Source organism: Dipodomys spectabilis, unplaced genomic scaffold, assembly GCF_019054845.1.
Source record: "Dipodomys spectabilis isolate Male_0828 unplaced genomic scaffold, ASM1905484v1 ptg000174l, whole genome shotgun sequence".
In the NCBI taxonomy this organism is placed as follows: Eukaryota; Metazoa; Chordata; class Mammalia; order Rodentia; family Heteromyidae; genus Dipodomys; species Dipodomys spectabilis.
This window is the reverse complement of record NW_024870851.1, coordinates 928,856-955,341: the sequence shown is the minus strand read 5'-3', so window position 1 is coordinate 955,341 and position 26,486 is coordinate 928,856. Positions and strand designations below refer to the sequence as shown.

General features: G+C 52.1%; 4 protein-coding genes across 6 annotated transcripts; all 4 read left to right on the top strand.

Annotated features, from left to right (window-relative positions):
* The first annotated feature begins 620 nt into the window (after positions 1–620).
* On the top strand, positions 621–12,532 carry Hoxd11 (homeobox D11). The gene is made up of 3 exons (XM_042694235.1): positions 621–1,664; positions 2,414–2,870; positions 12,453–12,532. The coding sequence occupies exons 1-2, from the start codon at positions 884–886 to the stop codon at positions 2,647–2,649; spliced, it is 1,017 nt and encodes a 338-aa protein (XP_042550169.1). The 5' UTR covers positions 621–883; the 3' UTR covers positions 2,650–2,870; positions 12,453–12,532.
* Positions 10,219–13,436, top strand: Hoxd10 (homeobox D10). The gene is made up of 2 exons (XM_042694234.1): positions 10,219–11,053; positions 12,453–13,436. Exons 1-2 carry the CDS (start codon positions 10,309–10,311, stop codon positions 12,728–12,730), a joined length of 1,023 nt encoding a protein of 340 aa, XP_042550168.1. The 5' UTR covers positions 10,219–10,308; the 3' UTR covers positions 12,731–13,436.
* Positions 13,437–15,845: 2,409 nt separating this feature from the next.
* Hoxd9 (homeobox D9) lies at positions 15,846–18,471 on the top strand. Its single transcript, XM_042694045.1, has 2 exons — positions 15,846–17,134; positions 17,515–18,471. The coding sequence occupies exons 1-2, from the start codon at positions 16,327–16,329 to the stop codon at positions 17,754–17,756; spliced, it is 1,050 nt and encodes a 349-aa protein (XP_042549979.1). The 5' UTR covers positions 15,846–16,326; the 3' UTR covers positions 17,757–18,471.
* Positions 18,472–23,859: 5,388 nt separating this feature from the next.
* Hoxd8 (homeobox D8) lies at positions 23,860–26,409 on the top strand. 3 transcript variants are annotated; one of them, XM_042694048.1, is made up of 3 exons: positions 23,860–24,519; positions 24,966–25,108; positions 25,187–26,409. In XM_042694048.1, the coding sequence occupies exons 1-3, from the start codon at positions 23,943–23,945 to the stop codon at positions 25,259–25,261; spliced, it is 795 nt and encodes a 264-aa protein (XP_042549982.1). In that variant the 5' UTR covers positions 23,860–23,942; the 3' UTR covers positions 25,262–26,409. The 3 variants fall into 3 exon arrangements, with proteins under 3 accessions (XP_042549982.1, XP_042549981.1, XP_042549980.1); XM_042694047.1 differs by having other exon boundaries at positions 24,969–26,409; XM_042694046.1 differs by having other exon boundaries at positions 24,966–26,409.
* Positions 26,410–26,486: the final 77 nt, after the last annotated feature.

Genomic DNA, 26,486 nt, shown 5'->3' with positions numbered 1-26,486 from the left:
AAAAGCAGAGAAGAGGAGAGAGGGCTCCGTGGGCACCAAGGCCCTGGCCGGGGCAACCCCCCGGGAGGCTTTTGGCGTTTGAGGTTTGTCCGAGGCCAGCACTTGTGCCCCAAGGCTTGATAAGGGAGAGAGCCAAGTTACTCCGAGGTGTTTGCGACGTGCTTGCTCCGGGCTGAGAAATATGTAAATCAGGGCTCCCTGCGCCCTGGAGAGTGGCGCAATTACGCCCCTTGAACAAGAAGCAACAAGCTCCCGGCGGGTGAGCTGCCGAGGGTGGCGGCGTCGCGGGGGAGGGAGAGGCTTCAGGAAAGGGGCTGGGGGGTGGGAACCTCACACCCTCACACCTAGTCCCCAGTGCCAGGGCTGGGGCTCCCCCCCCCTCTCCGCTCGCCGCTTCCCTTCCCCCTTCCTCCCCCTTCCTCCCCCTCCCTCCTCCTCCCCGCCGGCCTAGGTCCGCGTACTTAAAGCAGCGCGGGCGGGCGAACGCGGGCGGGCGGCCCAGTCGGGCGGTGGCAGATGCGCCCAGCGGTGGCAGCCGCCGGCGGCGCGCAGGTGACCGGCCGGAGGCGCAGCCTGGCCAGGGGGCGCCCAGGGAGAGCTGGCGGGAAAGGAGAGGCCGATCCGCCCCCAGCGTGCGCGCGTCTCGGCGCCAGGAGCCGTCCCGGGGTGTGTTGGCGAGCGCTGATATAGATATAAGGACATTTCTCTCCATGGCGTCACGTGACATAATTACCACCAGAATCAATCAAGATGAATTGCACGTCAGCGCCCGGTGGGGATTTTTGCTTAGTTGATCCTGGCCCAAGCCTCTTGTGCAATCGATGGCTCAGGTTGGCGGCGCGGGGAGCGGCCCGGGGCTTGCCGGCGTGCACGCCGCGGAGCCATGAACGACTTTGACGAGTGCGGCCCGAGCGCAGCCAGCATGTACCTGCCCGGCTGCGCCTACTATGTGGCCCCGTCGGACTTCGCTAGCAAGCCGTCATTCCTCTCGCAACCGTCCTCCTGCCAGATGACTTTTCCCTACTCCTCCAACCTGGCGCCGCACGTCCAGCCAGTGCGAGAAGTGGCCTTTCGCGACTACGGCCTGGAGCGCGCCAAGTGGCCGTACCGCGGCGGCGGCGGCGGCGGCGGCGCGGGGGGCGGCGGCGGCGGGGGCGGCCCTGGTGGGGGCGGCGGCGGCGCCGGGGGCTACGCTCCCTACTACGCGGCGGCGGCGGCGGCCGCGGCGGCGGCGGCGGCGGCCGAAGAAGCGGCCATGCAGCGAGAGCTGCTCCCGCCCGCCGGCCGCCGGCCAGACGTACTCTTCAAGGCGCCGGAGCCGGTGTGCGCCGCGCCGGGGCCGCCGCACGGCCCCGCGGGCGCCGCCTCCAACTTCTACAGCGCCGTGGGCCGCAATGGCATCCTGCCTCAGGGCTTCGATCAGTTCTACGAGGCGGCGCCCGGGCCCCCGTTCGCCGGGCCGCAGCCCCCGCCGCCGCCCGCGCCACCGCAGCCCGAGGGCGCTGCTGACAAGGGCGACCCCAAGTCCGGGGCTGCTGGTGGCGGGGGAAGTCCCTGCGCCAAGGCGACTCCGGGTTCGGAGCCCAAGGGGGCAGCGGAAGGTGGCGGCGGCGATGGCGAGGCTCCCCCCGGGGAGGCGGGGACCGAGAAGAGCGGCGGCACAGGTAGGCAGTGGGCGCAGGGGGAGCGGCGGGGCCGGGGGGCCGCGGGTGGGGGGGTGGCGGGGGGCCTCCCTCGGCTTGCGCCGTTTTATGTGCCACTTTATAAGCATTCGAAGGGGTTTATACATCCTATAAGATTTCCAGGGTCGTTGTAAAGCGTGTTTATGATAGGAAACCAATTTAGGTGGGCTTAAGGTAGACTTCGAGGGGGACATTAATTGCTGCGGAGAGCTTTCTCCCTATTGGGGGGGGGGAGGGAGTGTTGAAGACTGTGGCGAGAGAGGGTGGGAGGGAGAGAGATTTCCCAGACAGTCGGTGAGTGCGGACCGGGGAGCCTCCAGCTTTGAAGGGCGGGGGTGGCTGATCCCCGCACTGGAGTTTATCCAAGCCGCCGGCTGGCGCGCACCGCTGGAGTGGAGCAGATGCCCTGGCGGGTGCACTCGTGTCTCTGTCTCCTCGTGTTCCAGTTCAGAGCCTGAGTCGCCCTCCTCTTCCCTATTTAGGTGCCAGGATGGTTGTGAGTGTGTGAGTGTGTGTATGTGTGTGTGTGTCCGGGCGTGAACACACGTCCACGCCCGCACTCTCTTGTGCCCGCCCATATATCATCCCCCCACGACGCAGGCAGGGCCTTTCAGCTGAGGTAGGGGACGTCCCTCACGGGGCCCAGGCCTGGCCCTCGCTCAGTGGCCCGAGCAGGAGGGTGGGAGCTGGCAGGCGAGCCTCTCTCATCCCTTGGTCTCTTTGCTTTGCAGTGGCCCCCCAGAGGTCTCGGAAAAAACGCTGCCCCTACACCAAGTACCAGATCCGCGAACTGGAACGTGAGTTTTTCTTTAACGTATACATAAACAAAGAGAAAAGACTTCAACTCTCTCGGATGCTCAACCTCACTGACCGGCAAGTCAAAATCTGGTTCCAGAATCGCAGGATGAAAGAAAAGAAACTGAACAGAGACCGTCTTCAGTATTTCACTGGAAACCCCTTATTTTGAGAGCTTCAGGAAGCGCCCCCTCCCCGAGCCCCATTCACCCACCCTCCTTTCCACCAGCCTGCCCTCCGCAGGCCCACTGTTCTTGGGTTTAATGACGCCTCTTCTCTGTGGAACTTCTCGATTCCTTCCCACGGTCATCTCTGGACCTCCCAGCGACCACCACCGCAGCCTGAGGACGAGGCCGGGGACTTGGCCGAGCGGATCCTAATAAGGGGAAAATGGTAAATGCAAACGTCCCTTTACAATTTTACCGCCAATGTGCTGTTGTTCCTCCTTCCCCGTCCTCCTGGGGATGCGATGCGATCTGTAGGGAGGTAGGCCACGGGGACTAGAAGGCGCTGGTGTTGTGTTCTGAGTTTAAGCGATCACTTTCCCCCCATCCTCTGAACGCAGATTATTTAAGCTCTGAGAAATGTACCTTTGGTCTGTCATATCAAGGCATGAGTCACTGTCTTTTTGTGTGTGAATAAATGGTTTCTAGTAAAAATGAGATTATAGCTTCAATACACTGCATGAATTATCCCCTGAAGAAGTTTAGTGTTGAATTAGGATATCTTAGTGGCCAGAATTCACTGATAAACCAGTGGAATGCTTTTAAATTTTACTATAATAGGAGCTGGTTCTTGCACCTCCCCTTAGATTACATTATTTTTTTTAAAAAAAACACATGTAAGTGATATATTTCTGCATTGATTGTCTGACCCAGCCAGGGTGGTGCTGGCTTCTCCAGGCAATAAGACTGGAACAGCAGGAACTTGAGAAGCAAATCCCCACCACTACCCTAATCTACTGAACTTGAAATTTCTGGAAAGACAAAATAATTATTGAAATCTAGTTAGACAATGCAAATTCTTTCAAAGAAGCAATGAGAAACCAAGTTTCCTTAAAAGAACAAACCAAAAGTATAGCCTTCCAGGGCAGATAGCTAAAATGAAGCTAGTGGATGGAATGGGACTTGAAGTCCTTGCTGGTGTCATAGTGGGTCTGGAGCAGAGAATGTAAGCCCTCCCCCCCCACACACACACTCCACACTGGACTAAGGCCAGGGGCTACAGACCTACTTCTCACCACATTTATCCCTTTAAGTTACAGAATGTGGTGAGGGCTGCACTGCACTTTATGTTGCAGGGCCAGGCCAGGCTGTTTACAAAACCTTGAACTGTCTAGACAACACCATAAAAGCCAAAGTTCTAAACAGCTTAATTGGGTTATATTATACACCTTCTGGTGGCCCAAAAGAGATTTCCGCAATGTGCAATAAACTGAAGAAGTGAGAAAAGCTTGTCTTTCTTTGGAAAGGATGAAGTGAGTCTCACGACTCTTAGCTTTTCGTAAGTCCAAAGTCAAAATATAAATCTATTAGATGCACAGCACCTCAAGCATCTTTGAGGAAGTATGCATTTGGAAATACAAACATTTTTAATTACTAAGACTTTTTAAAGGAAGGAAAAACATAAGTGCATAAGTGTATGCCTTTGAACTTCCAAAATGTCAAGGTCATCACCTTTAACCTCTCTGAATAATTAGGCGCCTTAAGGTTCTTCTGTGATTTTCAACAGCCACCCACTCTCATAATACATGCTCACACACCCAGACCCATGCGAACATTTATGACCACACAGAATCATATTGGGGGCTCACCATAAATCTAAGAAAATTCCTAATTTCAGGATCAATAACCTTAATTTCCCTACAAACATTTGAGTAATTCAATAGCAATTACTTTTTAAAAGAATAATGGTTAAATTAAAATGCCTCTTAGCTTTTTCTACAAGTAGGATGTGCTGTAGATTTGGGGGAGATCTTAGGAAGTGGTCCCCTTTGCTGTAACTTTAAAAATACAGTTTTAAAAATAAGGTGTTTGAACAAGTAAGTTTTGTCCAGACTTACACCTTAATGATATTTAAAAACAATTTGCCACACAGCCAGATAAATTATGGCACTCTGTAAGATATGAAACAAAATTAAATATATTTATATTTTTAAAAACTTCCCTCGACCTTTGGTGAAAAAAAATGCAACAGAAACAAAGCAGACAATCAAATTATTTCCTTCAGAAGGGTATTCTTTTGCTTGGAATTCTGGACATCAGTTTTTAGTATCAATGCCTTAATGGCATTATCTTTCCAGAAGCTTCAAACTGATTCTTCCTTCATCTTTTTTTTTTTTTTTTTTTTTTAAAACTACTGTGTAAGCATGTGTGCCAGCCACCATAGCCAACCATTTCGTGTGCAGGGGGGCTGTACAGCCACACGAGGGCGCACTCACGTTCAGAAACAGCTTTTGCCAAGAAGCTGCGGTACCTTATTTTCCAGTACTAGATTGTAATAGGCACTCTCCGCCCGTTAGAAACAGGCAGCAGCTAAGGTGTTTGCTATTTGTTTGTTGTCAGCAGTCCTGAAGTGTGAGAAGTTGTGTACAGAGGGAGAAAAAGAGGACAATCAGATTCCCAACAGAGGAGAGTGCTCAACCCGTATTTCTTGCCTTATGTTGCCTTCTTAAAGACAAAGCTGTAAGCATAGTATTACCTTGGTTTAAAATGATACTGTCCATGAGAGATTTTTTAAAAGACAAAAGTACATGCTTGGATGAAATATGTCACACCTACTGAGAGTTAATTAAATTAGGAAAAATCAATGCTGTTGTTGGTTTGAGTGTGGAGAGTGATGTCAAGGATAGGAACTCTCAAAAGCCACATGCGCCTCGTGAGCTCCCAGCCCGCGGACATGATTAAATGCCTTTTGTTTAACACAGAGTAGGGCTTCATCACTTAGCTGAGTGTATACTTAGAAAAAACGACTTGCCTCCAGGCCGGGGTGGGGTGGGGTAAGGTGGGGTGGGGGTCGTTCTGAACTAAGGATTTTGGAGCCATGCGTGGTGCAGGGCTACCTCTGGCGAATATGAGACACGCACCGAACTACAAGTTGGGGTGCTGGTGTTTGGCTGAGCCGGAGGCAACTGCAGGAGGCGAAGGGTTCTTGGGGAAGTTTAGAAGTTTATATTTCAGGGCTTTGTGGTGCAGGGAACTTGTTTGTGTTTGAAGGAAGCGGGCTTTGCATTTGACAGAAGCTGTCCTGGGGCCTTGAGGTGCGGAGTTTGAGTTTGGGCTCTGGCTCTCATGAATAGTGTTTTCCGCCGTGTACCTTCTCCGCCCTACCAAAGCCCCTGACATTGGAGAGTGTGCCTGAGTCCCCGTCCGCAGTCCGAAGAGAAAAGGACCAGGGCCACTCCAAACAAGGACTTTGCCCCCCCACACACACACACACGAAGTTCACTGTGAAGTCCTCGCAGCCCCCGGAATTAACGCTGGCCACTTTGGCTCTGCTGATTCCCCTTCTGCCTTCCAGGCCCTAGATCTAAGGCGCTGGGTCCGTCTGTCCGCTTGCTCGGCCGGCTTTGGGGGGGGGGGGCTGGCATAGGCTTGCGGGGAGGCCGGGGCGCCGCGACTCCCCGGCTAGGCGCCAGCAAGGGGCGTGGGTGTTCCCCGAGGGTACACCCGGCTCCGCCTGTCCAGGCGCGGGTCGAGCTTAGCTATTGTGAAGCGACCTTTCCGTGAGCCCCATTGAGACTTCAGTCTACAGGGGGCGAGAACACCCTCCCCAAATGTCGTTGAGTTCCTCTGTAGGCGGTTCCATCGGCGGCGCATCTGGCCGGGCCCCTTGGCCTTGGCTGGCAGCCGCCCTCGGACCACGGCAGCTCAGCGCTCGGCAATGCCTTTCCACCCGGCGGTGGCCAACAGGGACCTGGCTAGGACCAGGGGATTGGACCAGAATCTTTGGGGGCTGAAGACTTCCCCCTCTCCGACCTTTCAGGGCGCGTAGGACTCGCTGAGGGTGGTCACGGATACTGAGGCGCCGAGGTCTCGGATTCCCAAGTGGAGGGAAAATGAGCGAAGTAGGAGTCTTTTGTGTGTGTACAGAAACAGGCTCTTGGTCTGCGGTCCGGCTTGCATGTCTTCGTAAATCCCTTATGGCTTTGGTGGTTGTCTCCCAGTTTGCTTCCTCCATTTATTTTCTCTTTGGTCCGGTAGTGCTCCTTGCAATCCAGAGGGGTAACCTGGGGAGACGTCTTTGAATTTGTCACCTTCCTGTCTGTCCCCAAAGAGCAACCTAGCCCAAAGGCAAGTCAAGGCTCTGATTCTGGGCGACTCCAGGAGCCCCCAGGTTCTTTGAGGCCCAGGACTCCAGCTCTTCTTTCCTGAGAGAGAGTGGGAGATGTAAGCCACATTTGGATTACAAATGCTAATTTCTTGCTAAGGCAACTCTTACATTTCCTCTGGAAATAACTGTGCCAGAGAGAAGGGCATCTTAGTAAAAAAAAAAAAAAACACGAATATTCATGTCGTTTGTGGTGTATTATTGATCTACGCTTAGTGGTAACTGCCCTAACTGATTTAAAGATGATCACAAACAACTTTATTACACAATCTAAGCAAAATAAAGATTAGCTTTTCATAAAGCCACCACCTTTTAATTCCATTTGCTTCATCCCAGCTTTAAGATCTTAATGCAAACTTTCTGTCCTTCCCGACACAGATAATTCTCTTGAATTATTTCTATTTGGCTCAACTTATAATGCTAGAAATCTCTGAAATATTGGCAGACACTGGCCCCCACCAACTGGTCTGAAGGCAGATATCTAAAAGAGAAAAAATAGAATTTTGTGACAACAGCATAAAATTATATCTGATACACATCCTTTCTGTGAGGGAAAACCTGTTCATAGCCTTATCCAAAATGAGGTGATGTTGAACTGGAAGCTACATAGATCTGACACAGAAAGGCCCCCAAATTCAGAAGGCAAATTCTGCTTGTTCTAGCTCACTGAAGACCTACTCAGTCTGCATACACTAGACTGGATGTTTTCTTCATGTATAAATAAAGATTATGAAAGGGCATTTGATGGGCATAAAATTCCTGATTAGATTGAACAGTCTTGCCTCACTTGGGATAGGGAAAATTGGGCAATCTCTCTTGGCCGAGAACAAGGCAACACAATGAATGCTGGAGCGCCAAGCTGGCGTCTGGGTGCCTGCCGAGAGCTAGTGCATCGGGCACTTTGTACAGCCCTGGGCACGCTTAGCTGTGGCTCAGAACAGTATCTTCACAATGTGAAAAGGGAAATTTTGGGGTGCCGATCAGTAGCTATTCGATTTAAATAGGCTCTTAGTAACCTATATTCAAAGGGCTTCCCCCCTCCCCTGCCTTTCTCAATCTCCACCCCCAAGCTTAAAAAGAGCCACCCCTGTGGAAAGGTAATGTTTAAACCTCTGGCTACACCGGGCTGCAGCAGCCAGAGCAGTTAGAGGCGCCAGGCTTTTAACCTGACAATGATGTTGTATTTGAACAGCTGCGTAAAGGTTTAAAAGGTCTGTCTCATTGCCACCGCAGAGTTGTTGTTGTTGTTGTTTTAAAGGGGTTATTGTTTGGGCGAGGGCAGTAAGAGGGGACAAGCGAATTGGTCCCAAGGCCGAAAATAATGTTCAACGCCTGTTTTCACTGGGACAGGGGAAATTTCTTTGGGGGAAAGGGGGGGGGGAGGGTGACAAAGGACTTTGGGGGAAAAGGTTTTTGTGCAGAAGCAGCCAGAATCTTAAGTCCCCCAGAATGTGAAGGCTCCCCAATGAGCATCAGACCCCAAAGAAATGTTCTGCTGAGGCGGAAACTACATTTACCCACAAGTTCAGTCTCTGGGCCTGAAATCCAAGGCCAGCCTAGTCCTGGGTAAGAGTGGAGAAGAGAACACAGATGTCGTCCTGGATAGAGAACTGGTTCACGGTCAGAGGTTTCGGGGCCGTTTCACTTTCTTGGCTGCCGGGAAAGGCGGAGAGATGGCTCCCTCGCGCTTGGCAGGGCCCCTCGCCCAGGGCAAGTCTTTGGCAATCAAGGTTAAAGCTCCCCGCTGCTGTCCTGAGGCCTCGGCTTCCGCAGGGCGGCTCTCCCGCCTGCAACCAGAGAAGGAGGGAGGAAGTTGTTGAAGTTTCTCATAAAACTCTGAGTTTCCACGGTGGTAGCAGTGGTGGTTGTTCTTTAATGAGCTGGACCACAACCTCAGACCATATCCTCTTTATAGTACTTTCCCTCACCAGAGGAAACAGAACTAAGACTCTCCTACCGCCTTCCTCTTCAGCAAGCAAAAGCCTTGTCAAATAATTTTAGGGATTATCCCAAACTATAAAACTCAACTTCTGACAAAAGGATAGCTTTTAACATTTGACGATTTGTGTTAAAACAAAAATTGACCTTCTTGGTTGGTAGTGAAGGGGAAAAATCAATAGTATAATTTTCAATAATTCATAAAGCCAACGCCATTATGCTAAATCTTAACTATTAATCTTATCCTTTACAAAGTCTCGATTGATTTGTTAATAAAATATCTTCCCGTGTGTGGCAACAGCGGGTATAACTCTTTAAAAACCTTCAGAAGCAAGAAAATTACCAAGTAGCCCAAGAATGTAGATGAGAATTTTATTGATCGCCCTGATTCTTCTTAATATGTATTAATAAATTCCACAACCTTTTGTACCTTGCACTTGTCAGAAACCAATGCTTTTACAAAATCCATAAAAGGAAAACATATTTTTCTTCGCAGAAGAAGCAAATGACACCTTTGTATTTCTTCTCTCCTGCCTGGCCCAATTTTCTAAAACTTCTGGGGTCGTTGGGTCAGAGTTGCCCCCTTTTCCTTATTTTTCTCTTTCCCCCTTCTCCTCTCTGCGCTGTGTTCTCAGGGTGCTTGGGGAAGGAAATCTCGGCTTAGTTCTCCCGCTGGGAGTCCCAGGGACGCTTTGCGGACGGAGAACTGCTGGCGAAGGATTGTCTCCGGGCGGAAAGCTCCCAGCTCCTGGCCCCTCAAAGGTCAGGGTGTGGTTCCTTTGAGAGTCTAAGACTCCCGTTGCTCAAGGCGCGCGGAGGGGCCCCCCGAATCCTGGCGTGAGGGCCTAGAAAAAGGAAAACTGCGGGGCTGGACCCGTCCTCTGTGCTCTGGGTCTGGCCGGCTGCGTGGCCTCTCGGCCCTGTCGGCCGTCTTCGCCTGCGCTTCCCGGGACATGCTGGCCCAGTCATTGCCTGAGAGCTCTTTCCGTTGGACCCCTGGGTAGGATGCCTCCGGATTTGGTGAAATCCGCCTCACCTTGCTGGCTGCCCGGTACTGTGTGAACCGCCCCGCGCCTCCACCCCTGGCCCGGGACCTGGCCCTCTTGGGCGCGTTCAGCCTGAGAGTGTTTGTAGGAAAATGCTTTCTGTGTGCTAGCGCCACTGTGCTGTGGCTTTCCTTCCCGCGCGTGGCCTCCCGACCAAGCCTTTCCCTCCACCGGCGGGGGCCGGTGGCCGGGACGGGAGACGCGAGTGGGGCGGGCAGGCCAAGGGAGCCCCGGGGAGGCGGGCCGGCGGGTGGCTGCGAGCTCTGGGCCGGTTGTCTCCAGCGCGCACTATCGCGGGCGCATAGTAGATGTCGCTGTTGTCCGTGCTTACGCGGCCGGCCGGCCGGGCTGGGGAGCACGTGACCTGCGAGGAGGCTGCGGCTCAAGGCCATTTTCAAATCTCATTGGCTTGGTTGTCATGTGGTCGGCAGAGGCATCCACAATTACACGGGGAATGTTTTCCTAGAGATGTCAGCCTACAAAGGACACAATCTCTCTTCTTCAAATTCCTCCCCAAAATGTCCTTTCCCAACAGCTCTCCTGCTGCTAATACTTTTTTAGTAGATTCCTTGATCAGTGCCTGCAGGAGTGACAGTTTTTATTCGAGCAGCGCCAGCATGTACATGCCACCACCTAGCGCAGACATGGGGACCTATGGAATGCAAACCTGTGGACTGCTCCCGTCTCTGGCCAAAAGAGAAGTGAACCACCAAAATATGGGTATGAATGTGCATCCTTATATACCTCAAGTAGACAGTTGGACAGACCCGAACAGATCTTGTCGAATAGAGCAACCTGTTACACAGCAAGTCCCCACTTGCTCCTTCACTACCAACATTAAAGAAGAATCCAATTGCTGCATGTATTCTGATAAGCGCAACAAACTCATTTCTGCCGAGGTCCCTTCGTACCAGAGGCTGGTCCCCGAGTCCTGTCCTGTTGAGAACCCCGAGGTTCCTGTCCCTGGATATTTTAGACTGAGTCAGACCTACGCCACCGGGAAAACCCAAGAGTACAATAACAGCCCCGAAGGCAGCTCCACTGTCATGCTCCAGCTCAACCCTCGTGGCGCGGCCAAGCCGCAGCTCTCGGCTGCCCAGCTGCAGATGGAAAAGAAGATGAACGAGACCGCGAGCGGCCAGGAGCCCACCAAAGTGTCCCAGGTGGAGAGCCCAGAGGCCAAAGGCGGCCTTCCCGAAGAAAGGAGCTGCCTGGCTGAAGTCTCCGTGTCCAGTCCTGAAGTGCAGGAGAAGGAAAGCAAAGGTCGGTATGAGCAGAGTTGCCACCCCAGCGGGGCGCGCAGTCCGGAAACCCGGCGGAGAGGGAGCGCTCGGGTGCCCAGCACGGAGCCCAGGCAGCGGAGCTCAGCACTGACTTGGCAGGTGCTGCTCCGCCCGGCTTTTAGAGGGGAGATCTCTGCCTCTAGATGGTCCCCGCTTCTCTCGCGCTGCTATGGCCTTCCCGGCCAGTCCTGGCCCCATGGTGATGGCGCCGGGGCAGAGCAAAGCCTTGCCGGCTTTATTTTTCCTGAGCCAGACCTGAAATGCAACAAAAGAGCTCTGGGGAGACCTGCGGCTCACAGACAGGGTCCCAGAGCCTCCTTTCCCCTGCTCAGATTTGCAATTCCTGATTTTCTTTGCACCCAATGATCATTTTAAGGTGGTCCAAGGCACGGTGTTTGTGTTCAAGAGTATACACCCCGCATCCAGCGAGTTTGGGGGCTTCGAGGGGAAGGAGATGGTTGGGCCGCTGGGGCTTGGGTAGGAGAACAGCGCTTCCTGCCTTTGTGGGGCTGGCTAGGTAACCTTGGCTTTGTCTGGGGAAAGGGCTGCAGGCTTTGCAGTCCATCTACAAAGAGGGCAAAGGCAGAGCGGGGAGAATGGATCTGCATTGCCCACTTTGCAGGGCCAGCCTTAAGGCTTGACTAAGGCAAAGAGACAGGGGTTTGGGCTTTTGAGATGGAATCTGGCCCCTAAACCTCTCCTCCAGCACCCAGAGGTGGGCCATACTAGGGGTTACATTTCTGGAGGAGTGCTTTTGTATAGGAGCAAAAATGCATGAGAATTTGGGGAATTCTGAGGAATGCAACAACGTCCAGACAGGGTGAAGAAGGTATCCTTTCTTTAGACTTTTGTCTTTTAAAAGAGGATAGGCACCTATAAGCTAAACCTGGCTAGGGGTTCCCTGCCTGCCTCAGAGAGGTGAGGAGACAGACTGGGAGACCAGAGGCTGCAGGGACGTTGGCAGGCTTGCCCAGGCCATGGCTTCCTCCACTTCTGCCCTGTCAAGAGGTGATCATCTAGAATATTGCTAGAGATCCTGGCAAGTTTATTATACTAATGTTTGTGTGAGTCAGAAAGTTGTGTGTGTGTGTGTGTGTGTGTGTGTGTGTGTGTGTGCATGTGAGCATGTGAGAGAGAGAGAGAAAGGGAGAGAGAGATCTTTGATGCAGATACCTTCTGATGGTGTTACTTTGGGCATTTAGTTTTAATTTGGCATCATTTTAAGGTACATTCAGGGCCCATCTCTCTAAGTAATGTTTAATATCAAGCATTGACCAAAGTGGCGTTCCTGTCAACAGGGTCATGGCCAAGGGTATATTTGAACGGACTGAGAGAAAAAAAAATTCTTGATTTTTTTCTTCTCCCTTTAATTTTGTTAGAGGAAATCAAGTCTGATACTCCAACCAGCAATTGGCTCACTGCAAAGAGTGGCAGAAAGAAGAGGTGCCCTTATACTAAGCACCAAACGCTGGAATTAGAAAAAGAGTTCTTGTTCAATATGTACCTCACCCGCGAGCGCCGCCTAGAGATCAGTAAGAGCGTTAACCTCACCGACAGGCAGGTCAAGATATGGTTTCAAAACCGCCGAATGAAACTCAAGAAGATGAGCCGAGAGAACCGGATCCGAGAACTGACCGCCAACCTCACCTTTTCTTAGGTCGGAGGCCGGTGAGAGGCCGGGATCAGAGAGGGGCACCGCATTCCAGGGCCCAGTGCTGGAGGACTGGGAAGGCGGAAACAAAACCTTCATTGCTCTTTGTTTTTCGTTTTGTTTTGTTTTGTTTTCCTGCTAGAATGTGACTTTGGGGTCATTCTGTTCGTGCTGCAAGTGATCTGTAATCCCTATGAGTATATATATATATATATTAAAAAACTTAGCACGTGTAATTTATTATTATTTTTTCATCATAATGCAGGGTAACTAATACTGCGCATTTTCATTTGGGTCTTAACTTATTGGAACTGTGGAGCATCCATCTAACCATCCATCCATTCAACCATCCAGCAATGTGACTTTTTCATGTTTTTCCTAACACAAAAGTTCTCTGTATGTGGTTAGCCCATGGACTCATGGCATTTTGAGTACAACCAGTACTTCAAAAAATTACATATATATTTAAAAAAAATAAGAAAACCCACAAGCTTTGGGGGAGGGGGACTAAAAAAGCACATTACAATGTATCTTTTCACAAAATGAACTTAGCAATGTCCTTGGTGAAATGGAATATTGACAACTTATGCCTTGTAGCCTTTCCCTTGTGGTGCATCTGTGGTTTGGTAGAAGTACAACAGCAACCTGTCCTTTCTGTGCATGTTCTGGTCGCATGTATAATGCAATAAACTCTGGAAATGAGTTTGCTCCATCTGCTTTCTGAAATGGAAATATTTTATGGTGGAAATGAAAGTGTTTGGGGGCAGTTGGGTGGGGGAGCAATAAGGGAGAGAAGGGAGAGATGGGAGAGAAAAGCTGGAGAAGCCTAAGATGCTGGAATTTGGCAGGGATGGAAAGGGTGGGGGAAGAAGAGTCCAGTTTTCATAACTGGAGAAAAGAAGAGAAGAACCCTGTCTCCGATCATAATAATATAGTCGTTATCTCAATGGGTCTAAGTTTCCCTGTAGCCTGAGCCTGGTAAGTAAGCCTGAGCCCCCAAGCGGCTTCTTCTTCTCAATTCCCATTTGTGTGATTCTGCTCTTTAGTTTTGGTTGTGTGTGTGTGTGTGTGTGTGTGTTTTAATACTTTCAGTGAGATTTTGGTGATTTCTGGATGGGGAACCATCATCAGGGGCTAGGTCAAGACTAGTCTTGCCCACCTGGAATCTGCCCGGCCTCCATTACAGGAACAAGAACATCAGTCTAGCATGGCATCGGATCCAATTTTGCTCCCCCTTTGCTCATCCCTACCCCATCCTGAGTGCAAGACAGCCAGGCCCCAGCGAAGCCAAGGTTGGGTGAGTTTTCCCATCCCACTTTGCCTTGGTTTCCTTGTGAAACAATTTTATGCTCAGTTATTGCCTTTTAGTAGCCCATGTGCAAAAGTTTAAAGGAAATATGAAAACAGACTCCCCCGTCAAATCTCTAGCTATTTAATTATAGAATGCTGGTTGGAGGGGCAAGCAAAAAAAATGCAGAAAAGGTGACTGATAATGTATTTTCAAGTGAACACAACTTCCCTTCATCCAAGGTTCCATTTACAGCCATGGCTTGTGAAATTCTCACCAGCTTTTGTAGAATCTTCACCGAGTCCAGATTTATCTAGTCCTGACAGGGAAAAGGAGAAGAGGATTTGAAGGGAAAAGCTGACAGAGAATTCGTTGCTTCAGATTTTCCCTGTCTTCAAAGGGTCTCCAGGAGTTTCACAAAGCAGGTCCTCTTCACCCCAGCCTCTTTCTCCCTAAGAGTAATCCATTTAGGCTTCTTGAGCCTCAGCTCAGATTCCTAATCCAGGGAGTCTTTAGGTAACTCGCCATTTATTCAATTTTAAACTTTCCCCTAAACCAGGCACCTTCCCAAGTTTCAAGACAGAACCCTTTAGGGGTATCATTTCCTGGGAATGAGGGAGCTAGATCTGAATCCACCTTAGATTAAGAACACTGGAAAAGATTTGTCCCAGATTTATTTTGGTTGAGGGCAGTTTTTCCTTGGCAGTCTTCACACACACACACACACACACACACACACATACACACACACACACAAGCACGATGTGGGGAGCAACATTAACTGTTATTAGGGGGGCATGTCTCTGAGGTAAACCTATGCTACAGGAAAGGGCAGTCCCTCTGGAACAAAATCAGAAAGCCATTGGCAAAAAGCAATCAATCAGGCAATAAGTAGCCATTACCCCTTTTCTTTCTGGGGATGGAGATGAGCTGGGAGCCCTCCAAGGGTGCCCTGGGCAACTTGGAGAGCGAGGAACACGCCAGCTCCCAGCTTTTGTCTGGGTTCCCAGCAGAGCTTCCGAGGCTTTGTACCATGGATTTGGGAGTGACAATGGGCATTTCTCTCAGATTCAAGGCTGCCCAGCTTTACCTCTGCAATCAAGGGGGGAAATTTGGGGAAGGGACTGGCCCAAAGACCTGGTTATCAGGCCAGACTCTTTTTTTTTTTCCAGACACCTTCGGATCCACTTGGAGGCCTCTCCGTGCGAATGGGCCCCAAGTCACTGTGCCGTGGGAACGGCGGTTCCCGCAGGCCTCACGGAGGCAGGGCCAGCGCCGCGGGTGGCAGAGGGCCCGTGGGAGCGTGTGTGTCTTTCCCCTCTGTGGCCTGTTCTCTTCCAGGGCCTTCCAGCCGCCCAAGAGAAGACAAGGAACCTTGGCCGTCACTGTCTGAGCCCAGAGGACTTCACCACTCGCCCGCCCTTCTGAGGGCACACAGAGGCCCCTGCTGCCGCTGGTGCTCCCGGCTGGGCCGGCCCGTGAGCTGGGCCGCCCCGGTTCACCCCTCAGGCCTCGGCGTGCGCCTAGCCTCACGTCGAGGATGTGTGTGGCTGCGCGGGGCGTGTGTGAGTGTGGCAAGGGGAGGGGGCCCTCCGAGCTGCTCCATCCGTCCGTTTTATTAGGGACACATTAATCTATAATCAAATACACCTCATAAAATTTTTATTGAAAGGCATAATATCATTACAGAGGTCTTCCACCTGTTTTAAACAACACGACAAGCTGTGAGAGCGTGTGTGGGTATGTGCGGGGCGGGGTGGGTTTAGGGCGAGAAAGAGTGGCAAGGGGCGAACAGATTCCCTCGGGCGCCAGGGGGCCGCCCTGGAAGGCCCGCCTGCTTCGGGCCGCACCGGGCCCCGCGCGCCGGGGGCCGCTGCGGGCTCAGGCCAAGCGCTGGGTGAGTGTGAGTGAGACACGCGGTCCACGGCTCCGAGCCCGGGTCGAGACTGCAGGACCCCGAGCGGCCAGAGGAGACGAACAAATAGTCCCCAGCGCCTCCTCCGGCCGCCCTGGGGCCTGTGGTTCCCGCCACCGCCCGGCGGACCGGGCCAGGCCGAGCGGGCAAACCCGGACCCAGGCCTGCGGGCTCTAATTGCAGCGTTTGCGTTGATGATGATGATTTTTTTTTTTAAATCGCAGCAGCCCCCAGTTTAGCGGACTGATTTACTCCGGGTATTGGTAAATATGATCACGTGGGCCGCGCGACCAATGGTGGAGGCTGCAGCCTGCGAACTAGTCGGCGGCTCGGGCGCCGGCGGGGAGCGGCTCGGCGGCGGGCAGTGTAACCTTGGGTGGGAGCGCGCGGCGCCTCAAAATGTCCTCCAGTGGCACCCTCAGCAACTACTACGTGGACTCGCTCATAGGCCATGAGGGCGACGAGGTGTTCGCGGCGCGCTTCGGGCCGCCGGGGCCCGGCGCCCAGGGTCGGCCTGCAGGTGTGGCCGACAGCCCGGCCGCCGCCGCCGCCGAGTTCGCCTCGTGTAGTTTTGCCCCTAAATCGGCCGTGTTCTCCGCCTCGTGGTCCGCGGTGCCCGCCCAGCCCCCGGCAGCGGCGGCGATGAGCGGCCTCTACCACCCGTACGTGCCCCCGCCGCCCCTGGCCGCCGCCGCCTCCGAGCCCAGCCGCTACGTGCGCTCCTGGATGGAGCCGCTGCCCGGCTTCCCCGGTGGCGCGGGCGGCGGCGGCGGTGGCGGCAGTGGCGGTGGTGGTGGCGGCGGCCCGGGCCCCGGTCCCAGCCCAGGCGGCCCAGCCAACGGGCGCCACTACGGGATTAAGCCTGAAACCGGAGCGGCCCCGGCTCCTGCCGCCGCAGCCTCCACCACCACCTCCTCCTCCTCCTCCTCGTCCTCCTCCACCTCCAAACGGACTGAGTGCTCCGCGGCCCGCGAGTCCCCGGGGAGCGGCGGCGCCGAGTTCCCGTGCAACTCGTTCCTGCGGGACAAGGCGGCGGCGGCGGCGGCGGGACCGGGGCTTGGGGCAGGGCTCGGGGCTGGGCCTGGGGTGGGAGGCTCAGCCGAGCCCTCGGCTTGCAACGATCACCCAAGCCCCGGCTGCCCGCTGAAGGAGGAGGAGAAGCAGCAGCAGCAGCATCCGCAGCCGCCGCCGCAGCAACTTGACCCAAGTAAGTGCAAAAGAAATTGCCCCCTGATTTATTGCTGAAACCTGTAAGGCTCGAATGTGCAAAACTGATAGTTTTACTAACCTATAAAAACGTCTAGACGCCTACCCAAGCCTAGGCGAGCAACATGCATCCATAAAAAAGCTTCCCATAACCACCTACCCTGGGCGCGCGGTTTGTACGGTAAACAGAGCGCGGGCATTAAGGCTTTTTATGATAATTCCCCCCAAGTTGTGAAACGCGGCCATCCTTGGTGAAATTAATTTAACGACCTCTCTTCCCCACCCTGTCGTCTCTCTCTCTCTCTCTCTCTCTCTCTCTCTCTCCTCTTTCTGCCTCCCCTCCGCCCCTCGCTCCCCTTCTGCAAACCCCCCTCTCCGTAGACAACCCCGCCGCGAACTGGATCCATGCTCGGTCCACCCGGAAAAAGCGCTGTCCCTACACCAAATACCAGACGCTAGAGCTGGAGAAGGAATTCCTCTTCAACATGTACCTCACCCGGGACCGGCGCTACGAGGTGGCCAGGATTCTGAACCTCACAGAGAGACAGGTCAAAATCTGGTTCCAGAACCGTAGGATGAAAATGAAAAAGATGAGCAAGGAGAAATGCTCCAAAGGAGACTGACCCGGCGGCACCGGCTCGAGCGCCCTGGGGCAGCAAGGGGTTTTTTGTTGTTGTTGTTGTTTTGTGGGTTCTTAATTTCCAGAAACTCCAGCGACTCAAGACTCCCTACCCTCCCCTTTTTTTAGATAGAAGTGACTGTGTGGTTGGTCTCTGTGAGTTAATTGGGGGAACTGTGTTTGCTCTCTTATGTGTTGGAGAAACCAAGTAGCTTTGGAGTTTCGCTCTATCCCGCTCCCTCCCTTTCCTGCTCCTTGGTTCCTTAGAAAATGCAATATTTTGTGACTGCACGCTGGCTTGAGGAACCCCTCCCCCGTGTAAATACCCCTCATGTTTCTGGAAAGTGCTGTAGTCTAGTTCCCTCCCCCAGCGCTTTCCAAACAGGGCCTTGTGTGCCCCAATTCGGAGAATCTGAAGGCTGAGCGAGAAACTGTGTACACTCCTGCTGCTTGCCCAGGCCTGGGTCTGGGTCACCTACCGGTTGGAAATCCCCCTTTCCTCAGGGAGCCGGCAGGCCCTCGTCCCAGACCTTGAGTGAGGCCTAAAGCATCCCAGGGACTTGGGTGGGTGGAGGGGTTTATTCGCAGTGTGTAGGGGCGTCTGCTCTCTCCCGGGAAGGCTGCCTCGGGTGGTGGCCCTCTCCATTCCTGCCTGGAAACGGTTGTAAATGTTATCACTTCCTACCAATAAATGCTGATCTGATCAAATGGTGCCCTGACACTGGCCCTGAACGTTGTGTGATTGCTCTATCTCTCTGCAAAATATCACCCAGACCACACCGATTTCTCCATCCCTGGAAGGGAGACGTGCAGACTTTCAGGGCCCTTCTACCTGGCCGTTCTCTCTGATGTGCCCCTGAGCTTCCCTTTGTGTGTGCAAACCCAAACTGGAGTGCAGCCTCTGGGAGAGGTCTTAGCGCACTCCCCATCCTGGTGCCAGCACCTCGGTGAACTAACTCTCTGCCTTGGGCCACACTTGGCCTTTCGGAGTCGCAGAGTCCGTGGCCCCAGGCAGCAGGCATGCTTGCTAATAAGGCTTTGGCATACCTCACCTCACCGTGCCACCCTCCGATCGTGGAGTCCCAGCAGCTGACCCCAGTCTCCAAACAAGGGAAAGAAAGGCTAACTCGGCCCTCCGGAGCAACTCCCCTAAGTCCCCAGAGCTAGCTGGTTCTGCGAGGTCTCAACCGGTTAGGCTGGGAGCTCCGGCCTCTCCCCACTACAGCTCCAAAGTGACCTTAGCGGATCAAAATGGTCAAGGCACTCCTCTTGGCCATCCTCAACCCACCTCCCCTTTCCCTCCACCCAGCTTCCGTGTACGTTTAGCCCCCAGCTCGGCCCTCTGCGGTCTGCCTTCAGAGGCTAAAATGAAGGTCATTGTAAGTGAGGGTTCTGGCCGAGCAGCCTCTGTAGGCCCTAGAGGAGGCGGCGGCGCCGGGCAGCCTGGGTTGGGCGGAAGGGAGGGGGCGGTGGTAGAGATCTTGGGGCTCCTGATGAAAGAGGGGGCTCGAAGAAAAAGCGAGGGGGGGCTGGGAGGGAAAGCCAAGGGCCAGATCCGGCCGAAGGTGCTGTTGTCCCCCCTCCCCTGCAGCCAGCCAGATACCTAGAGCTCTTTGAAAACAGGAAGAGCCAAGGTGTCATAAAGCCATCGGGCTGGCCAGACGTCTGGAGGTAATGAGTTTACGACTGGCCAGGCGCTTCGCTTTGAAACCATCTCATTTTGATGTTGGTGGAAGGAAAGGAAAAATGCAGACAAAACTGGGTCTTAAAGTCTGGACAATAAAATATAAACAAAACTGAGTTGGACCAAGAAGGCTAGGGGCTTAGGAACCTCTGGATGAGATGGGAACACCTACGAAATCAAAATGAGGGAAGGAGATGATGTATTTCTGACTTTAAAAACAAGCTGAGCATCAAAAATAGCTTATGACCAGTGGCTCAATAATATTTTGAATGCAGTCATGGTTTAGCTAATTCTTTGAAAACAAAATAAAACCAGAGAATAACACCACCTTGTTACTTGAGAGAAGGAAGGTTAATGATTTGGGGGGTATTTACTCCACGAAAGAGTCTTCCAGAAGTGTAGTTGGTGGAGGAAAAAATGAATGACTTTTCTCAAAAAACGTTGAGCCCTCCACTCCAATCTGCATAGCTAAAATATTGGCATTTTATCTGTTCACTTATTGCAGATATAATCATTATACCTAGATTGGTGGAAAGCATTTCTTAAAGACAAGGAAAGATTAACCTAGCAGCAAACACCTAAACTGATTTAATAGCCATTGCTTTTAAGAAAAATTCACATGGACTGCTTAGTCAGTTCTGTGTATTATGCGACTTTTGAGGTAAAACAATTAAATCCCATTTATTATTCACAAAAATTCAAACAAACACAATTCCAGGGACTTTCCAGACAGCCATGCAGAGATCCAGCAAAAGGCCTTTAATTTGACTCAACCTCTCTCCATCCCCACTGCCCAGCTTTGTGAGCGTAAAATACTACCGTTAGAAAGTTAAATAAGTATTCTTTGACTCATGCTAAAAAGCACAACTTTAAAAGAAAAATAACAATTGGTTTCTATAATTTCTATAGTGCCTTAGTCATTAGTGGCTCATTTGAAGAAGAAAAAAAGAAAAAATGCAATCAGCATTTTAAAAGTTGTGATTTTCGTTATGTAAACTGTCCAACAATTGTGCTTTAAAATCACATCTGGAGGACTACAGAAGTGGAACCTGCCTTGTCTGGCAATAGAAGGGCTTACTGTAGTCTTTAGGCTTGGGAGCACAAATGAGAATATCCTTGATATGCAGGAGCCTCTGCTTGCTGCACTTGACTTGTTGACAATCCAAGAGATGAAGCTTTATTAGTGTCAGCAGTCCAAGCCTTGTTCTCAAAGAACAAGATTAGAATTGGTTTGAGGCTCATAAAAAGGAAGTTAAATTCGGCCGCTTGAGTTGGCATTTTGTCACTAGAGGGCGCTATTGCTCCACTTTCTGATCTCGTAAAGCTAGCGTTACCGTGGAATAAGGATTTGATTAAAAATATTTACAATCTTATTTTAATCCCAAATTAGGATGAATTTAACAAAAATAAACAATGTGAACTATTAAATTATCCAGCCGTGTTTGTTGGCCATAACATTTTGGCGCAGTCAGGATTTCCGAAAAATCTGGACTATGGCGCAGCTGAAACTATAAAATGTTATGGTAAATTAATGCATTCTATCGAAACAGAAACGTGTAAAAGCATAGACATTTATTTACTAAGTTAGTCACACTCTTTCTGTTGATTATAAACAGAATGCTTAATTTTTTTTTAAAAAGGAATTTGTCCCAAGAGGAAATACATGCAATGTTTTCTAAATTAGGACTGAATGTGCAGAATACATTTTGTTGTGTTCATGTCTGCCTCATACAACTCTTAAAAGGTGTTATTGATATCTAGGCTTTCTGTCTCCCCCCTCCCACTTCCAAATCTATTCATTTATCTGTGGTTCAAACATGTGCAGGTGTGCCCACACCGAACCCACACCTACCAGTAGAATAAAAAGGCACAGCTACAAAGTTCATGCTAAGGCTTTATTGAAAATGACTTCTTAAAAATTACATATTATCTTTAAGTAGTTGTACAAAGGAGCTGCTATTTAATAAATCAGTTTATGAATACAATGCATCTTGCACGTCATCCCTTTCATCCTTCTCCCCAAAATAATTTTTATCATGTTTGCAAAACTGAATTATAAATAAATCTTCAACTGTCAGAATCCGTTGTTTCCCTTCAAACTTAAAGCTACCTAATAATAATAGGCGGGGCGGGGGGGGGGGGAACCAAACTTGCCTTTCATTCACCCCAGCAACAATTTCAATAAAATATCTCCGATTCATCAACAATCTGTTTACCTTCACCATTTTTCCAGGCATCCCTGTAGAAATAATTGAGCCAGACATTATTATCGTTATGGATTTCCTTGTCGACTTTATTTTGTCCATTTATAAAAAGAATGCTCAGTCCACTTTGATCCACCTCGGATCACCGCTCACCCAGGCTGAGATCGGACAGTAACTGAAACCTCGGGCCTGCAGCGTCTTGAGGCCAGTCTGGGGCTTTAGACGTTTGCATTTGTCGTGGAAAGTAGGGATGGTGTGTCTGAGATGAAGCAGGAGCGTCCTCGGTGGGCTGGCGCGTGTCCTGAGGCCCATGGGACCGGGGCCCTCAGGACCTGGGTTACTCCGTAGGAAAGGGGGGCCCAGCACCCAAAGGCCCCACGAAAAGGCAGACAGACAGACAGACACCCACTCACAGACAGCAGAGACCATCATATTTATTGAACATTAAAACGGGAAAAAAGAAAAAGAAAAAAGAAGTGTGTGGGGAGGTGGTTGGTGGTGTAAAGCCACAAGTCGCGTTGGAAAGAGCTGCTACAATCAGTCACTTTGTGTCCGTTCACACTCGACTTGCCCACAGGACTCTGTGGCTATGTCTCCTCCTCACCGCTCACAAACTAGGCTGAGTCTCCGATTTCTTTGGGGGAAATTAGTAACTTAAGGCTGAGGCCTGCACCGACTCTCCACAGCTATTTCGCAGGCTTGACGGACCAACTAGAATCCTTAGCAGAAAACGGGGCCCGGTGGCCCCAAGCCGCCTGGAACCGGCGGGACCCGAGAGCCCCCGCGGGAGATTGTGGGAGGGGGGAGACCAGGGAGCACACACTCCCTCCCCCCGCCCTCCATCTGGAGCACCAGCCCGCCCGGGTCAGCTCCGCTCCAGGGCTGGTACAGTGCCTCACACCCTGCCCCAAGAAATGCCACCCGCCCCAGCACCAGTCCCCCTACCCCGCTGGGAACTTCTCCCACTGCGCACCTATTCACGGCCTCCGCAGTGCCAAGGCTCCCGTCCACATCTCCAGCCTCCCCTCCCCCGCGCCGGCTGACGTCTATCAAGGGTGAAATGATGGAAACTATATTCATGGGCATGATTTCCATTAAATATCAATTAACCCGGGAGCCTCGGCCAGGCATGCCGTGCGTCAAGGGTAAATGTGCGTCTCCACAAGGCCCGCTCAGCTGGAAAAGCGGGACTTTGATTCGCTTTGATAACGCCAGGGTTTGGGGCCACCTTGGTAGCCTTTCATCAAACCACCTAAATGGGCCTGGTCCGGTCGGGCAACCTCGCCGGGCCATATTCCCCGCGTGTTGGGAAATGCAAACGCCATGCCTAATTTCTGAGGGGGTAGCTCCCAGGAGCTTGGAAAGCGAGTCAGCTACTCGGCAGCCTCCCTGAGAGTGACCTTCCAGCTTCCCCCAAGTGTAAGGTTCGGCCGCGCCCCCTCTCTGCGGGCTGCAGTCGGCATTCCCCGCCCGGGGCACGGGCGAGCCCTTGGCGGTGCGGCTTTATGGGCCCCCTTTAAGGCCGGCGGAGGCATCTCTGGGCGGCGTGAAGCGTCCCGTCGGAGCCGCGCCTCCTCGCCGCCGCGTGGATCCCTCCGCGCGGTTATCTCGCCCCCATCTCGCTCCCGCTCCGCGCAGTGGCGGGGTGCGAAAATGCCTCGCCGGCGCGCACCGGGGCGGCAGCCTCGGCGGCGGCGGCGGCCGCGGTGGGAGGGGGCGGAGGGGGAGGTGAGGTGAGAGGTGGCACCGGGCAGGGGCTGTGTGGTTGTGTTTTTCGTTTCCCTCCAGAGCGGAGGTTTGTACACCGAAGCCAGAGTATCCCCGGGGGCCGGGCCACTTGTTTTTCTTTTCTTTTCCCCCCCCTCTTGTCCCGGTGCGCGAGCACGGCCTGGTGCCTGGAAGAAGCCGTGGAGGCGGCGGGCCAGGTCACCCGGGGCGTCGGTGATTACACTGCGGCTGAGCCGGCGCGCGCCGGGGAAGGCCGGGAGAGGCCGCGGCGCGCGGGGGCTGGGCGAGGCCCCGGGACCCGCGCGGGAGGCGGCGCGACGCCGAGGCGGTGACACCAGCGCCGGGGCATGAGTGCCCAGTAGCGAGCGCCCGGGCGCCGGGCCTCAGCGGCGACGCGCGCGGGGCGGGCGAGCGGGCGGCGGCAGCAGCGACGACGCAGCCCGGCGGCCCCGGCGGCCGCCCCAGAGGCCCCCGCGGCAGCGAGGCCGGCCGGGCGGAGACGCGCGCCCCGCTCCCCCGCCTGCTCCGCGCCGCCGGCCCTCCCGCGCCGCCTTGGCCCTCGGCCGCCGCCCCGATGAGCTCGTACTTCGTGAACCCGCTGTACTCCAAGTACAAGGCGGCGGCCGCGGCGGCGGCGGCGGCGGCGGCGGCGGCAGCGGCGAGCGAGGCCATCAATCCCACTTACTACGACTGTCACTTCGCGCCGGAGGTCGGCGGCCGCCACGCCGCCGCCCTGCAGCTCTATGGCAACAGCGCCGTCGGCTTCCCGCACGCGCCCCCGCAAGCGCACCCGCACGCGTCCCCGCCGCCCGGCTGCGGCGGTGGGGGCGGCCCGGGTCCCGGCCAGGACTACTTCCACCCCGGCGGGGGCAGCCCGGCCGCAGCCTACCAGGCCGCCCCACCTCCTCCTCCGCACCCTCCGCCTCCGCCGCCGCCTCCCCCCTGCGGCGGGATTGCCTGTCACCGAGAGCCCGCGAAGTTTTACGGATACGATAACTTACAGAGACAGCCGATTTTTACGACCCAGCAAGAGGCCGAGCTGGTACAATATCCTGACTGTAAATCGTCCAGTGGTAATATTGGCGAGGACCCAGACCACTTAAATCAGAGCTCGTCTCCTTCTCAAATGTTTCCCTGGATGAGACCACAAGGTTGGGATGCATTTTTTTTTTTTTAAACAGAGGGGAATAGGGGAGAAATCTGCTTTCATCTCACGTTCTAGCTTTAAAACTCCCTTGTCTTCTCCCTCTCCCCCTCCTTTTCCTTCTGTGTAGCCACAGTGGCTCATAAAGTAATGCAGACTGATTTTTTTTTTCTTCCTAAAGTAGAAATCATGAAAAGATGATGGGGGACAGAATGATCACCAAGACCTTGTCTTTGCTGCTTTTGCTCACACACCTTACACACACTCGCATATATATGTGTGTATATACATATGTATATATCTGTGCACATGTGTCAATCAGAGCTAAAGAGCACTGTGTATATTTCCCCCTTAAGCGTTTCCAGAAACTTCTACCAACAAGCGGAGACACCACATTTTAAAAAAAAAAACGTTCATTTCCCCCTCCTTTTTTTTTTTATTTGTTTTAATCAGCAGCTCCAGGTAGACGAAGAGGAAGACAAACCTACAGTCGCTTCCAAACCTTAGAGCTGGAAAAGGAATTCCTTTTTAACCCTTATCTGACCAGGAAGAGAAGAATCGAGGTTTCCCACGCCCTGGCCCTCACAGAGAGACAGGTAAAAATCTGGTTCCAAAACAGGAGAATGAAATGGAAAAAGGAGAACAACAAGGACAAATTTCCCGTTTCCCGGCAGGAGGTGAAGGACGGGGAAACCAAAAAAGAAGTCCCAGAACTGGAGGAAGACAGGGCTGAAGACCCGACAAATTAACTTCTACCTTTAAATTTTTACCACAGACTATTAAAACTAATGATCAACATATGCTGGTAGACACCACCGATTTTCTTTTTTCTGAACAGGACCTTACCTGTGTTTTAAGCTACCTTCATGTCACTGCTCTTGAGGTTTCTACACTTTCAGAGGGATTTGGGGTGTCTTAAAAAAAGTTTCTAGTATAGCATAGAGGCTGCCTATAACTGTCCTATAAAAAGGGTAACTTGATACTGACCTTGTAGCTATATTTTTATAATGGTGGTTTTTAATGTCTGAGCTGGTGATTTGTCTCAACAACGTAAACTTCCTAATGATTAGCACTAAATGATTGAATATAAAATGCTTTATTAATCAAACAAGTGCACTTGAACATTTTAAAATCTTTTCTTTATGGTGAGTAAATTAAAATGTCTATTGATTTTTTAAAATTATGCTGGCAGAATATTTACTTTATATTATTTGATTAAAATGTGTTATTTATGTTTTTCCCCTGCTTTTATAGTGGATATGTTGGATGCCTTTTATTTACTCCTTAAAGATTTCTTTGTGTATTTTGTAAATGTAACGTGTCAGGGAAAAAGTCTGGGCCAAATATTTGAAAAGCACATGTTCGCTGAAGAGTGTAATGTGTACTCCAGGCTCTACAGCTTCCTTAAACTTCAGGAAAATGTTGGGCCAGTGACAAGACTTTCAGGACAATGTCAAAATTGGTGTTTTTATCATTTTCTCTCATCCCTACAAATGAATGGCAAATAATTCAGAGTAAATTAATACTTGAAAAACCAATTATAACATTTTCACTAACTCTTCGTCGCTCTGGTGAGTTACTTTGCTTTCATTTTGAACTTCACTTGTAATCACCTGAAATACCTAAGTCTCCAGACCAGGCTGCCATTGTGATTCTGTTCTAAGTAGGTGCCATATTTATTTGTATTCCCTTCACTGTGTTCGCCTGCTGCTTTTAAGCCAACTTGCTGTGTGCATCTCAGAAGTCGGTTGGTACATCCTCTGCTGTTCTTCAGGAAAGCTATGGTCTCATCACCTATTTGCAACAAGCCCTGAGAGCAAATGCAGAAACCTCCAAGTGTAAACAACCGCTCCAGTACTTAGCTAGCGTTTAATAAAGAAATCAAACTCTTTCTAGAGCTAATGTCTTTGAGTGTTGTGGCAAATATACCTTTCTGTGGCAGATACCCCTTTCCCTCAGTGTCTGGCAAACAAT

Excerpts from the sequence above, each read along its gene's own strand:
- Hoxd11 (XM_042694235.1), top strand. The coding sequence starts at position 884 with ATGAACGACTTTGACGAGTGCGGCCCGAGCGCAGCCAGCATGTACCTG. Across the intron at positions 1,665-2,413 it reads CGAGAAGAGCGGCGGCACAG|TGGCCCCCCAGAGGTCTCGG; the intron begins GTAGGCAGTGGG and ends TTTGCTTTGCAG.
- Hoxd10 (XM_042694234.1), top strand. The coding sequence starts at position 10,309 with ATGTCCTTTCCCAACAGCTCTCCTGCTGCTAATACTTTTTTAGTAGAT. Across the intron at positions 11,054-12,452 it reads GCAGGAGAAGGAAAGCAAAG|AGGAAATCAAGTCTGATACT; the intron begins GTCGGTATGAGC and ends TAATTTTGTTAG.
- Hoxd9 (XM_042694045.1), top strand. The coding sequence starts at position 16,327 with ATGTCCTCCAGTGGCACCCTCAGCAACTACTACGTGGACTCGCTCATA. Across the intron at positions 17,135-17,514 it reads GCCGCAGCAACTTGACCCAA|ACAACCCCGCCGCGAACTGG; the intron begins GTAAGTGCAAAA and ends CCCTCTCCGTAG.
- Hoxd8 (XM_042694046.1), top strand. The coding sequence starts at position 23,943 with ATGAGCTCGTACTTCGTGAACCCGCTGTACTCCAAGTACAAGGCGGCG. Across the intron at positions 24,520-24,965 it reads TCCCTGGATGAGACCACAAG|CAGCTCCAGGTAGACGAAGA; the intron begins GTTGGGATGCAT and ends TGTTTTAATCAG.